This window comes from Bos grunniens, chromosome 21, assembly GCF_055505025.1.
Source record: "Bos grunniens cultivar Pamir isolate PY7600 chromosome 21, Bosgru_T2T1.0, whole genome shotgun sequence".
NCBI classification, from domain to species: domain Eukaryota; kingdom Metazoa; phylum Chordata; class Mammalia; order Artiodactyla; family Bovidae; genus Bos; species Bos grunniens.
In genome coordinates, this window is record NC_141185.1 from 28,849,507 (window position 1) to 28,864,924 (window position 15,418).

The window sequence follows — 15,418 nt, forward strand, 5'->3', positions numbered from 1 at the left end:
AATGCAATTGCTGTTATTGCTAAATGCATTTAGAAGCAGTCTTACTTTTCTTAAAACAAAACAAAACAAAACAAAAAATGTTATATTTTATTAAAGAAAGATTGTGATTGTCTAAACAAATTGTGATAAATCATTGTTTAATGCTTGCTTAATAGTTAAATTCTTCAACCCTCAGTGCCTTTTGATTGTTCTTTTTAATGACTCTTGAATGTATTGGTATTTCAATGTTTATTGTTAGTAGTAAATCATATTTAATAGATCATAAGTGGAAAATGACACTCTCAGTTGGAAAACAAAAAAGAAAATCCTTTTGTTCTAGAGTTAAGTCCCATCTATTTATGAATTAAGTCCCTTCATCTCTGTGTAACTCAGCATGTAAGAAAATGTGAAAATGTTTCAGGCACGTTTTTTTTTTTTCTTGTTTTCTGTATGTCACTGAGTAGAGATGGCCTTCCTTAGCTGTTTCTATTGATTCTTTTGGAAATCTGCCATTATCACATGGTTTCATAAAAAGCCTGTTTTCTTCTTAAATATTATTTGGTTGTCTTTCTTATTAATTCATTAAATTATCCTTATGTTAGCATCTAGTATCCCAATATGAACAAAAAAACAAATATTCTTACTGCTAATATCCCAAAACAGATCTTTACCTTTTCTGTAGGTTACTTTAGTATTTACTTACAGGTTATTTGGGCTTGAGTTTTGCTTTATTTGACCTTTTTTGCATTTCTCTGCATCAAATAGTTTCTTTTAGATACAGCCTTTAATAAGTGACTAAAAAACTATATTTGCACTAACAATGCCTACTCAGTTCAAAAAACTTAGCGTTCCCTCAAGAACCCATTAGTGTTACCAAAGGCACTAGATTTCCAGACTAGAAAGCTTGTTCAGAGAGTTATAGTATTGTTACTATATCTGACATGGTACATATATTAAATAAGTTGTAGAGGTCTACTTTTTGCTTTACTTCAAACAGAACATTATAGAGGAACAAGGGGATTTTTGTCTATTATTTTAAAGGTTTTATCTTTGATAGATGAATGAGATAGAAATAGTCTCAAAGACTGGAGATTTCCCAGCTTATACTTATACAATCATAGGACCATCAGCATCTTTTATTGTATGTATATCATTTCAGGAGACTGTGCAAGATACAAAGACAGGAAAACTAGGGATGTGCCCTCTGTTAATCTTGTAGTCTAAAATGCTCCCCAAATGTACATATAAATGTTTAATTCTGTAGCTATAGAAATTAGTTAAAATTTATGCAGAAATGAAGCACATACTTGTTTTATTTACTGAAACATTGGATTGGAAGCTATTAAAATGTCATTTTTTCAGTTTATTAGCCACAGATTATTTAATATATTCTCACTTTAATAGCATAAGTTAATTAGCTGCTTTTTATAACTTACTTGGAAAATTGCAAGTTATTAGTTAAGGCTGTGATATTTCTGTTAATCTGTTAAGTGATTTATAATAATTTTATTTAAACCATGTATGTTTGAAGTTGTTTAGAGATAAGTAGTTTGTTTCTTGAAAATATTACTTATTCAGTGAACCTCTTTAAAACATATAGTAGGAAACAGATACTGTTAACTCCCTTTATGGCTATACTTTATTAATCTCAATTGCTGTGTTATGTAACATTTCTCATTTTCAAAATGTTAAGATAAAAGCACAGTGTTCCCTGAAGCATTTTAATCATTTCTGTGTAGATACTTACAAGAAGGTTAAGATTCCGGTTGGAACGCGCACCTGGTGAAACTGCATTAATAGACAGGACTGGCAGAATGTTGAAGATGGAACCCTTAGCTACAGTGGAATCTCTGGAACAGTATCTCTTAAAAATGGTGAGTTTCTAGCAAGCACATGGTGTGAAATAAGCTTTTTTTGCTGTGGTTTAGCCCTTTAGAAAAGTGATTTGGGAATTCCATTTTAGAAAATAATGTTTAGACTATAAATGATTTCTTCATAAAGATGTCTATTATAGTTATTTGTTCTACTAAAACAATGAGCAAAAACTTAATGCTAATAAGTAAAGGAATATCAATTTGGTAATTATTTCAATTAGTTTGACTATTATTTGGCTATCATAATATACAGACTGATAAGAGAAAAATGTTTTTGTACAGTTATTGAGACTTTGTTTTACTCTGTCTGTTGAAATAATAGACTAAAGAAATACTCTCTGGTATTAATAGTGGGGTGCTGTGGTTAGGGAATTTTCTAGTTATTTTTCTTTTTCAAGTATTTTTTAATGAATATTGATTATTTTAAAAAATCACATTAAAGGGTTAGTTACAAAGTGGGCAGTGAACTTCAAAATATCATCATTAAGGTGTCTTCCATATTTTCTTTGGTTAGGTAGCAAAGCAGTGGTACGATTTTGACCGATCTTCATTTGTTTTTGTTCGAAAATTAAGAGAAGGCCAAAATTTTATATTTCGACACCAGCATGATTTTGATGAAAATGGAATCATTTACTGGATTGGAACAAATGCCAAGTAAGTCACTCTGTTTAATGTAGATTGAAAATATTCACCTGGAAAAGAGATTTAGGTAGTAGAAACCACCCTGAATATTCTGTCGTTCTAGGAATTTCATCTTTTAGGTTAAATTTAAGACCGTCCAAATTTTTCTTTTATGAAGAAAAGTTGCTTAAATTATTAAATATAGAATTTTTCTTAATATAATTTTATGTGGAAAAGTAGTCTGAACAAATGCAGTTATAAAAAGTGTTAACTGTTAACACTGTTTAAGAGTATTTTCTTTGTTTTTATGTAGAACTGCATATGAATGGGTTAATCCAGCTGCTTATGGACTTGTAGTAGTAACATCATCAGAAGGACGAAATCTACCTTATGGCCGCTTAGAAGACATACTGAGTCGTGACAATTCAGCTTTAAATTGTCATAGCAATGATGATAAGAATGCCTGGTTTGCCATAGATCTGGGTCTTTGGGTGATACCATCAGCATATACACTTCGTCATGCTCGTGGTTATGGAAGGTCTGCACTGAGAAATTGGGTTTTCCAGGTATCCAAAGATGGACAGAACTGGACTTCTTTGTATACCCATGTTGATGACTGCAGTCTCAATGAACCAGGGTTAGTTGAGGAGTCTTTGTAAATTGGAAAACTCAGTAAAGAGCTTTGTTTATTTTCATAACTGTATCCTTTTAGAGCTCTCTATTTTATGAGATCCTGAAACAAGATTTTCTTGCTAAAAATACCACTTGATACTATAATTTAGGTGTTAAAACTTTGAAAAATGACTTTATGAAAGCAATCAAATTCTTTAAACTTTAGTAGAAGCTGAACTTATTTAAAAAGAAGTTGATACATAGCTGTATATATGTGTATATAGCACACTGATAAAAGCAAAAAAAAGAATTAACTTTTTAACTAAACTATCCATTTATTCACACAATGTATGTGAATGTTTGACAAATTAACAGTGACTATTGATCTGTCTTATTTTATGTATCTGTTTTCCTAAATTTTATATATTGATCATATATATGTTTTTTTACAGGCATAAAGTCAGCATTATGTTTCTAAAAAATTTAGTTCTAATACTGTTTAATTGTATATTGTGGCACATTTTGAGGAGTAGGTAGAGTGTAGATTAAATTATTTTGTGTATTTGATGTATGGAGGGAGCTTCTTAACATGATTAATAGGTAATATTTTCAAGCTTTAAAGTTGCTGTTTTAATATCTCATTTAAAATTTTGCAAAATTTAAATATCTTTTTTATCATAAAGACATTTGTTACTCATAAAATTTCTTATTTCTTTGGATTTTATTAATTATAAATCTTTTAGAGTTATGAGTCAAATTAATCATATACATTTAACATTTCATTTTTCATTTTCTTAACTGCTATTTTTCTTCTTTGATTTCTTGAATTTTGTGTAACAAACTGTTGGCTGAACGTGAAAGTTACTTTATTTTTCACATAATTTTCTATTATGTAAAAAAGATCTTTGCTACCTTAAGCATATTTTTCGTATGTAATATTTTCCCTAAAATTCACAGGTCAACAGCCACCTGGCCTCTTGATCCACCAAAGGATGAGAAACAAGGGTGGCGACATGTGAGAATTAAACAGATGGGAAAGAATGCAAGTGGACAGACCCACTATCTCTCACTATCTGGATTTGAACTTTATGGCACTGTAAATGGAGTATGTGAAGATCAGCTAGGTAAAGAGAGAACAGTAGGTTTTTCTAACTTATTAAAACAATTATAGAAGGTGACTTTGACTGTATTTCTCTAATTTCTACGTTACAGGAAAAGCAGCTAAGGAAGCAGAAGCTAATCTTAGACGACAGAGACGTCTAGTTCGCTCCCAGGTACTGAAGTACATGGTTCCAGGGGCTCGTGTGATCAGAGGCCTTGATTGGAAATGGCGTGATCAGGATGGCAGCCCACAGGGAGAAGGCACGGTCACAGGAGAACTGCATAATGGTGAGTAGGTGCTTAGCGTTTGTAATGTAGAAATTGAGTATTTACATCACAAAATATTTTTCTTTTGTTATTTTGAGGTAGTTTATAAATTGAATAAATGTTCCAGGAATAATAAGAAAAACCCATCTATTGGTTTTATGTTAAAATGGAAAAATCATTTACTTAGATAGTGGAAAAGTTTTTAATTCTTAGGTTTTGACTCAAAACTTACTGCTAATAATTTGAAGTAATTTTTATGAATAAGTTAGTATAAGGTGAATACCCTAAAAGACATATTTTTCTGCTCCTTTTGTATCTTTTTTTTAGTTTATTATTCATAAGTTTCCATTGATCTTAATTTCTTATGCTTTTCTTTATCTTGTTGGCCTCACAAAAATCAGGCAAAATTTTTTTGTTCAATTATAAGTCATATAGAAGAAAAAGCATTAGTGTTTTTAAGTTAAACACTTTTCAGTAAAGTACAGAACAAAAATTGTAGCATTTTCATTTATTAGTTAATTATATTTCAAAATGTTTCTCAGTCTACCAGTTTTTCTTTGGGATATTAAACTTTCGTGTTCCATAAGCAATATTTTCTAAAATCCAGTTCATTTTAACTTTTGATTCTGTAGATTTTAAGGAAGTTCATACCCACTTTATGCTATTAACTCCCAGAAGGAACTATAGTGGCTAGATTTTTTTCTTATAACCTAAAAGGCTCATTTATTAGTGGATAATTTGCCTAACCAGTGGTGGTTCTTACGAATTTTGCCTACCATTTAAAAAATAAAATGTTCATATTGTCAATTTACACCAAAAGATAATAAAAGTGACAATGCTGAAGAGAATGACTAACAATTTGATATCTTAACTATGTGATAAAAGCATCTGTTTACTTAAACTCTTTTTGCTTTAAAAAAAAAACATTTAAAATTCTACATTTTACTACATTTAAAATGTAGTAAATTCTACATTTACTAAATTTTACTACATTTAAAATTCTGCCCCTGAAATTACATTACAAAATGCATTTCTGTTTAGTTGTACCCTAATTTCAGATTATCATCATAGCAGGTTTATAGTGAATGAGCATGTATGCAGCTGCCAAAATGCATAAAAAATAATAATACTTGAATAATAATAGTTCAATTCAGAAATTTCCAATGTTCTTGTTTTTGCACATCTTAATGATACTTAGTTAATAGTCTATTTCCCCTAAAATGTTTGACTTTTAAATGTGTGAGCCATTTAGGGATATATAAGCACTGTGTGTTTTTCTTGGTTTGGAGTCAAGTGAAGCAACTATATAGGAAAATTGGAATCTTAATTTCAGAATTTAGCATATAAGAAAGGCTTATTTTTGCTTATCTGACAAATGCAGAAAAGCCATACCTTAAAACTGTTAACGTCATAGAGAATTCTTAGCTTTCAAATACTTAAGCTTACCATTTTTATTAATGGCTAGTTGTTAACTCTTTTTATCTAAAGAGGACTTCAGAGTTTTGTAAATATCTAGTTTTGGATATGTACCCTTTCTGAGTTCCTGTCAGTGATCAGTTTAAACACTGATGGGAGTGTTTAAATTATTCTGAAGCATAATTGAATGGTTTACATTTATTAGTTATTTTTCTACGCTGTGTCAAATCTCTTCCCTTTCTAAAGAACATTTGTGTTTGTAGGAATATCCATTTTTTAATTTATCACACAAATATGAGTGCCTATTATGTAAAGGTACTCTATTAGACTTCAGATACGCAGTGGTCAACAAAAAAGTACGATCCCATGCTTTCTGGTAAAACAGATAAAACATACAGTTACAGATTTTGACATGTGCTATGAAATAAGTTATCAGTATATTTTGGGACCAGTTAATATGATACAAATGTAATTTTAATTCGGGATTGGGGTATGCTTTTGAACTTTTCCTTTTCTCACACTTTTCCATGTTGCAGAAGAGATAGTTAAAAGTTGATTCTTCAGAGGTTAATTCAGCATACAGGATAAATTGAGGCAATTGAAATCTCATCTAAACTAGATTATGTAGATTTGGGGCAGTCAGTTTCCTCTCAAACAACTTGTATGCAGATAATCCCCACAGGTAATTTAATATTACTTAAACCCCTCTGAGTTTCATTGTAAACATGTATGAACTTGGCATGTGTGTGTGCATGTATGCATGAGAGTATGTGTGTGTGTGTGTGTGTGGGTAAAGTACTTTTAAAGTTTTTAAAGACTATTTTTATGTGCTTTTTTTTCCCTGAAGTAATTAGCTTATAACACTAAAATGAGATTGTAAAATTTATACTAATTTTATTTCTAATAGGCAGTTTATTTTGTTTTTGGAAATTAATTCCATTTTTAAAAAAGAAGTATTTTTTTCCAAGTATAAGTAAATATAGGTTTAATATTATGCTCATTAGTCCTTTTCATGTTGTTAGCTTTATCATATAGGTTCTATCTAATAAAAGAGCTTAGCATACTTTTAAAATTTTGGTTTTAGAATTTTGTGCTTATTCAAATTTATTAATTTTAATCATAAGAGAACCAAGTAACCACTGAACTTTGAGAACACAACCGAAATGCTAACTTAGTGTTATTTGAGCTAGTGGCCTAGAATTTCTACAGTGATAAATGAACATTTTGTCCGTCAATTACAGGATTTAGCCCAAACTTAGAAATTAATGGTTAAGCCAGCACTTTTTCTATAAACATTTGACCACATGATCATATTTAGCAACTAAAAAAGCTTTTACTTAGATTTCATGTATACTTGCTGAAGTTGCAATAGTTTACCATTTTTATCCATCTTTTTTACGATTTTTAACGGTTCTTCCCCTTGAAAGATACTCCAGTAGTTATAAACGTGACCCTTATGTTGTTTTTAGATATTAACAAAGAATTCAGAAATAAGAGAAACAGAAGGATTCAATTTTAGTTGGCAGACCTTAGATGACTAGAAATTCAGAGAAGTACAGCACTGATGAAAAGCTGATCCCATATTGTGGAGCTACTGTCTGACACGCTCCTATCTGCTTTCTGCTGGGTCTCACAAACTCCTGTCCCTTTCCAGGCTGGATTGATGTCACCTGGGATGCTGGTGGCTCAAACTCTTACCGTATGGGCGCAGAAGGAAAATTTGACCTCAAGCTTGCACCAGGGTACGACCCTGATACAGTGGCATCACCCAAACCTGTTTCATCCACTGTTTCAGGCACAACGCAATCATGGAGCAGCTTGGTGAAAAACAACTGTCCAGACAAGACATCTGCTGCTGCAGGCTCCTCAAGTAGAAAAGGAAGCAGCAGTTCTGTGTGTAGCGTGGCCAGTAGCAGCGACATCAGCTTGGGTTCGACCAAAACGGAACGGAGATCAGAAATTGTAATGGAACACAGTATAGTTTCAGGAGCTGATGTCCATGAACCAATTGTTGTTCTTTCATCTGCTGAAAACGTCCCTCAAACAGAAGTAGGGTCATCTTCCAGTGCAAGTACCAGCACCTTAACAGCGGAAACGGGAAGTGAAAATGCTGAAAGAAAGTTAGGCCCTGATAGTTCTGCTCGTACTCCTGGGGAGTCTAGTGCAATATCCATGGGAATTGTTAGTGTTAGTTCTCCTGATGTTAGTTCAGTATCTGAGTTAACTAATAAAGAAGCAGCTTCGCAACGGCCCCTTAGCTCTTCAGCAAGTAACAGACTGTCAGTGAGTTCTTTGTTGGCTGCCGGGGCCCCTATGAGCTCTAGTGCAAGTGTACCTAACCTGTCCTCAAGAGAAACATCTAGCTTGGAGAGTTTTGTAAGGAGAGTGGCAAACATAGCACGGACTAACGCCACCAACAACATGAATCTAAGCCGAAGCAGCAGTGATAACAACACTAATACTTTGGGGAGGAATGTGATGAGCACAGCAAGTAAGTGAGCTTTTCCTTATAGAACCCAATGCTTTTTCCACTCTGAGGGATGCAAAGTAGGATTTGTTTAGTGGATTCTGGCTCTAGTCTTTAACCAGATCATTAAACCCTGTTATATACGACTGTGTCACGTTTAGCACTTCAGGAATACAAGGTTAAGTTCTGTAGAATTGTGACATTTTAAGAATTCTGATCAGGACCTGATAAAGAACCTCTTATTCTAATTCTGAAGAATAAAATAACACGTTTCTGTTTTTCACTCCTCTGATTGTTAATTACAAGAGGAAATAGATGGCTATTAACTATCATCAGAGTCAGCTGAAATCGGAGCGTAATACTGGCATAACTTTTACTTAGGTCCTGAATTGATACTAGCTTATGAAAGTTTTAAATTCTAATTAAAGCTACCAATGGGTCAAAGTAATTCCCTTGGAAAATACCATTGGGAGTAATTTCAGTGCCTGCTTCACTTATTTTAAAAGCTAGGCTTAACATTCTAAAAAATAATAATACTATAAAAACAAGAACTTCTAGTTGGATTTCAGTTGGGTTCCCAAAGTTGTTGCTTTTCAGCCTTTTAATAATCAGTGTTTCATGACCGCATTATTTTTTCTAAATATACAATGTAGTTTTTCTAAGGTTTACACAATCCTCCCTTTTTTGTACTAATTTGCTTCATTTTTATCCTTAGCTTCTCCTCTTATGGGTGCTCAGAGTTTCCCTAATTTGACCACACCCGGTACTACATCGACAGTGACTATGTCAACATCCAGTGTTACTAGCAGCAGCAATGTAGCTACAGCAACAACAGTTTTATCAGTTGGTCAGTCTTTAAGTAATACTTTAACCACCAGCCTCACATCAACCTCCAGTGAGAGTGACACAGGTCAGGAAGCAGAATATTCCTTATATGGTAAGTTACAGTATCAAATATTGATATTTATGTGGTGATGTTTTTATCACATTTTTCTCCTGGGGTGTTCTAAATTTTTGATTAGAAAAGGATGATTCTCTCTTATAAATATGGCAGCTTTATATGTGATGAAAAAACTCAAAGTGATATGAAGAACTGTTAAATTATCTGGTTGTAAATAGACATCTAGGAACTTCTGTGTGTCATCCTTTTCTTGGCTTTTTTGTCACTAGTGAAGTTTTATTAGAAGAACCGTAATAATTTGACATCTTTATAAGAAAAGAAGTGTGATAGATTAATGAGCTTTGTAAATTAATAATTGTCTGTACATTGTAATGTAAGGAAAAATACTCCTGTGTGTCTTGTGTACTTTCAGCACCCTGCTCACAGACAGCTTCACTTCTGCACCTCTGACCACCAAGTGTGTGTAAAGCTTTCCCACAATTCTGACACTACCTGCTTACCTGGAGATCGTATCAGATTCCACAGCTTAAAGTCTCAGATCTCCAACACTGCCCACCCCTCACCTTTGCCCCTTTAGTCACTAATCACAAATTCAGATTGTTATCTGTGCTTCTCACTGACTGGCTGTAAACTGGAAGTTTCCACAACCCCCTCTTTGGGTTAGATTAATTTGCTGGAGTGGCTCACAGGGCTCAGAAAAACATTTTATGTACTAGGTTACTGGTTTTTTATAAAAAGGATATATAGGGGATACTCTGGTAGTCCAATGGTTAGGACTCTATGCTACCACTGCCAGGGGGCCAGGGTTCCATCCCTGGATTGAGAACAAGATCCCATAAGATACTTGATCCGGCCAAAAAAGAAGAGAAGAATATATAACTCAGGAACAGGCAGATGGAAGAGAGGCACAGGGTAAAGCCCGGGAGGTGCTAAGCACAGGACCTGGCATCCCCATGGAGTTCAGGAGCCATCCTGGCCTGTCATTGTGTTCATGTCTACCAGCCTGGAAGCTTTCTGAACCCCCAGCCTTTCAGGGCTTTTATTTTTTGGAGACTTCATGATTTAAGCACCAGTGATTAAATTACCAGCCATTGGTGGTATGGCCACCAGTCTCCAGCTCCTCTCCCTGGAGGTCTAAGGGACGAGATGAAAGTTCTAGTCCTCTGATTGTGGTTGGTTCCACTAACAACCAGCCCCATCCTTCAATTACCTAAGGGCTTTCTAAAAGTCTCCTCATTAAAACAACTCGAGTTATAAATAACAAATGACATCTCTATTGCTCTTAGGAAATACCAAGAGTTTAAGAAAACTCAGTGTATTGAACAGAGATGACCAAATTTTATTATAAACCACTGTATCACAACAGTTATCAAAGTCTTCTGAAAATTATTCTTTATTTAGGTGACATTTGAAATATTCAGATGAATTAGTTCTTGCTTAGGTTTTATAGTTACATTATTGAATGTAACTGTGGTATGTAGTCAATGATTCAATTAAAATGTTTCTAATTAGGACGGTAAAATTTTTTATAGAAGGGAAATATTGAAACAAATAAAAATCATCTAGTCCCTACCATTGTTGTCATTTGATACATATCATTTGATATATCTGTTCTTTAAGAAAAAAGGAATTCTATCCTTTCTGGACAGCTCTTTTCACTGAGTACACTGTAAAAATATTTTAATATAGTTCAGTGAGTTTCTACAACATAGAATGGCTGCCAGATATTCCTGTTTGTATGATCATTATTTAATATTGATTGGATATTTAAGTTACAGTTTTTCATTACCATCAGCATTGTTACGAGTGAGCATCCTTTGTATTTTTGTGTATTTTTCTTAGGGTAAATTCCTAAAGGAGTAATTGTTGAATTTCCTTCCAAAAAGGTTGTATTCCCATCATTATTGTTTTAGAATACCCTTTATCACAATCCTTGATCACCTGTTCTTTTTTCAAAATTACTTTTGTTAATTTCAAATATAAAAAGTTTATATGAAGATATATTAAGTACTATCTTGTGTATGCATCATTTTAATATGTTTTCATTTTTTTGAGAATGTGGTCTCTTGTATTCCAAGCTACCAACTGGATCTGATGATCTATGATTTTAGGAAAAGCATTATATTTCTGTTTCCACTTTATATGTTAAATAAGTATGTAGTAAAATGATGATAATAGTTATACCAAAGTATCGTAAATTCACCAGATAAGCATTTCTACTTTGGTTTTCCTCATGGAGGCCTTCTGCTTCTCCCTATTACTGTGTTAACTTTAAGCTTTAGTTCTGTTAATAAATCATGTGAAGGTTAAGAAAGTTATAGGTATACTAATGGGAAAGAATATTGAGGAGTCAGGGCTACTGCTGCTGCTGCTAAGTCGCTTCAGTCGTGTCCAACTCTGTGTGACCCCATAGACGGCAGCCCACCAGGCTCCCCCGTCCCTGGGATTCTCCAGGCAAGAACACTGGAGTGGGTTGCCATTTCCTTCTCCAGTGCATGAAAGTGAAAAGTGAAAGTGAAGTCGCTCAGTTGTGTCCGACCCTTAGTGACCCCATGGACTGCAGCCTACCAGGCTCCTACGTCCATGGGAGTTTCCAGGCAAGAGTACTGGAGTGGAGTGCCATTGCCTTCTCCGCAGGGCAAACTGACTGCCTTTTAAAAATTATTCTTTGGTGATTAAAATTTCCTTTTCTGCATTTCTAAAACTGGAGGACTCTTTGACAGTGCTGTTGTATGAAGGATCAGAGTAAGATCTGCATTACAAAATAATTTCTATATATGCAAACTTTCACTGTGTTATGTTTAGAGGGACATGATTTGATTGTGTGATATAATCAAATGTGTGAAATAAGGAGCTTTTTAAAATATATATATATTATCCTTGTAAAGTGAAAATGTTAGTCAGTTTTGTTCGCCTCTTTGCGACCCTATGGACTGTAGCCTGCCAGGCTCCTCTGTCCATGGAATTCTCTAGGCAAGAATACTGGAGTTGGTAGCCATTCCCTTCTTCAGGGGATCATCCCAGCCCAGGGATCAAACTCATGTCTCCTACATTGCAGGCAGATTCTTTAACATCTGAGCCACGAGGGAAGCCTTATGTAATATCCTTATACTAGGATAAGAAAGGGAAGATGAGTAAAACCACTGACTTCAGTGAATTGTAACACATGAAAAATGGAATTTATATACCTACATATTTTTTCCTTTAAGAAATAAACCTAAAAGTGGAATTTATTTTGTGTACTGCCGCATAATATTCATGAGAACCATTACCAAAAATGCAGGATGGCACTTTACATGTTTGTTGTCTAGTCACTAAGTTGTGTCTGACTCTTTTGCCACCTCCATGGATTGTAGCCTGCCAAGCTCCTTTGTCCATGGAAATTCCTAGCCTAGAATACTAGAGTGGGTTGCCATTTCCTTCCCCAAGGGATCTTTCTGACCCAAGAGTTGAACCCGTGTCTCCTGCATTGCAGGCGGATTCTTTTACTGCTGAGCCAAAAGGTTAGGGGTAATATATTTCATCAAATTTAAGATGCTATTAATTATAAGATTATTTTATGTCAATAAGGAAAAAATGTTGCCAATTTAGCTGTGAATATTCTGAGATCATTATGTGTCTTATAAGCAATGGCAAGTCATAGTAAAAGGCATTGAATTTTTAGTCTTGTATAATTAGACATAAAAAATTGTATTTGGTTCAGGAACCTGTAAATGCAAATTCCTACTAAATAATTACAAATTGTTTTTTGGATATTTTTTTGTAATGTATATACTGCCTTCTTATCCATAGAAGTTTTTTTTTTTTTTTAATTCCAGAGCCAATAAAAAACTCCTGTTTTAGTCCCATTATTCCTCTTTTTTTTTTTTTTTAAATTTTATTTTTAAACTTTACACAATTGTATTAGTTTTGCCAAATATCAAAATGAATCCGCCACATATACATGTGTTCCCCATCCTGAACCCTCCTCCCTCCTCCCTCCCCATATTCCTCTTTTTATTTTCAGTTCCTATGGAGAACAGCTTCTCAACACCTTCATTATGTAGGGCAGTGTAAATTTGACCTAATCTTCACTGAAGGATGGAGGGGAGAGAGCCTAACAAGGAGGCAGACAAAAGGGATTAAAGTTTATTTTTTATGCGCTAGGTAATTTGGATGATATATAAAGCTGTACCTAACATCATTCCATAGTAAATAGGCATTATCTTTAAGTAGTCATTATCATTAAGCAGTCTCTCCAGTCACATAGATAAATTCAATTCTTTCTGATCAACTTAAATTCTGTTCTTTTCTCTTTCACAGTTTATATATATATATATATATATATATATTTAAATATTTGTTTTTATTTATTTGGCTGCATAGAGTCTTGGTTCGGAGAAGGCAATGGCACCCCACTCCAGTACTTTTGCCTGGAAAACCCCATGGACGGAGGAGCCTGGTAGGCTGCAATCCATGGGGTCGCTAGAGTCAGACACGACTGAGCAACTTCACTTTCACTTTTCACTTTCATGCATTGGACAAGGAAATGGCAACCCACTCCAGTGTTCTTGCCTGGAGAATCCCAGGGACGGGGAAGCCTGGTGGGCTGCCATCTCTGGGGTCACACAGAGTCAGACACGACTGAAGTGACTTAGCAGCAGCAGAGTCTTAGTTGTGGCACGTGGGAATTAATTCCCTGACCAGGGATCAAACCCAGCCCCCCTGTATCTTGAGCACAGAGTTTTAGCCACTGGACCACCAGGGAATTCCCACACAGTTTATATATTTGTTTACTTTTTAAATGTCTGTCTCCCCTGTAAGCTCCATGGGGGTTCATACCATGTCTATCTTGTTTACAACTATGTATCAGTTCAGTTCAGTCAACAGTTCAGTCACTCAATCGTGTCCGACTGTTTGTGACCCCATGAATCACAGCACGCCAGGCCTCCCTGTCCATCACCAACTCCCGGAGTTCACTCAAATTCATGTCCATCGAGTCGGTGATTCCTTCCAGCCATCTCATCCTCTGTCATCCCCTTCTCCTCCTGCCCCCAATCCCTCCCAGCATCAGGGTCTTTTCCAATGAGTCAACTCTTCACATGAGGAGGCCAAAGTATTGGAGTTTCAGCTTTAGCATCAGTCCTTCCAGTGAACACCCAGGACTGGTCTCCATTAGGATGGACTGGTTGGATCTCCTTGCAGTCCAAGGGACTCTAAAGAGTCTTCTCCAACACCACAGTTCAAAAGCATCAATTCTTCGGCGCTTAGCTTTTTTCACAGCCTATACCTAGTGCCTATTGCAATTCTTGGCACATAGTAGGCACTCAAACAGATACGTGTTGACACAGCTAATGATTCCAAAGTGTTCTCTTTCCACCATTGTGTTTCCACTGACTTATACAGAGAATGTGATAGGGCTGCTTTTATTTTTTAACATATCCCATATTGTTGACCTTTTTGAAAAATGATTTTGTGGATACGGATTTAGTTTATTACCATCCTTTATCCCATGTCGTTTTCTGCCATGCTTGGGACTGTTTGCTGCTGTTACTCATCCTTCGTGTGTAGTGGCAGAAGAAGAGTGGCATCACTAAATGTGGCTTTATACCTGAACCTTTGAGTTTTACCTGTGTGTTATAAAACAGATTCACAAAGGTACTCTGGTAGGCTTGGTCACTTGTGTTAAGAGGAAGATTGTTGGTTTTGTTTTCTAGATTTCCTTGATAGCTGCCGTGCCAGTACTCTGTTAGCTGAGCTAGATGACGATGAGGACTTGCCAGAGCCAGACGAGGAAGATGATGAAAATGAAGATGACAATCAGGAGGACCAAGAATACGAGGAGGTTATGGTAGAGAGAGAGTCCCCCATTTTCTTCACTAAGATAGGTTGTTGATAATTGAAATGAAGAAAAGAAAAGCAACATTCTAGTCAAACTTTGAAGCAAGAAAATAGAGCACCAGTGTGAAAGATGTGCTGATGTTTTTACAGGTTTAAAAATGTGAAGAACTGCAGTAATCCTAAATAATACAATTTTCAGGACCTCCTCTGGCAATTCAGCGGTTAAGATAGGGGACCCAGGTTTGATCCCTGGTTGGAAAACTAAGATCCTACATGCCATGTGGCATGGACAAAAAAAAAAAAAGCTATACTTAGAATTTTCTGGTATCTACTGTTTTGCAGACAGTATCTGTATTATCT

General features: G+C 35.0%; 1 protein-coding gene across 18 annotated transcripts in view; it reads left to right on the plus strand.

Moving 5' to 3' along the window:
• HECTD1 (HECT domain E3 ubiquitin protein ligase 1) overlaps nucleotides 1-15,418 on the plus strand; it is a 76,879-nt gene that overhangs the window by 41,943 nt on the left and 19,518 nt on the right. For 4 of the 18 annotated variants that reach the window (XM_086363715.1, XM_086363723.1, XM_086363716.1 and 1 more), the window contains exons 20-27: nucleotides 1,719-1,853; nucleotides 2,368-2,507; nucleotides 2,788-3,111; nucleotides 4,044-4,210; nucleotides 4,299-4,475; nucleotides 7,525-8,361; nucleotides 9,053-9,274; nucleotides 14,935-15,068. In XM_086363715.1, the coding sequence (XP_086219841.1) occupies nucleotides 1,719-1,853; nucleotides 2,368-2,507; nucleotides 2,788-3,111; nucleotides 4,044-4,210; nucleotides 4,299-4,475; nucleotides 7,525-8,361; nucleotides 9,053-9,274; nucleotides 14,935-15,068 (2,136 nt within the window). The remainder of the gene's footprint in view (nucleotides 1-1,718; nucleotides 1,854-2,367; nucleotides 2,508-2,787; nucleotides 3,112-4,043; nucleotides 4,211-4,298; nucleotides 4,476-7,524; nucleotides 8,362-9,052; nucleotides 9,275-14,934; nucleotides 15,069-15,418) is intronic. The other 14 variants (XM_086363719.1, XM_086363726.1, XM_086363720.1 and 11 more) reach the window with 5 other exon arrangements.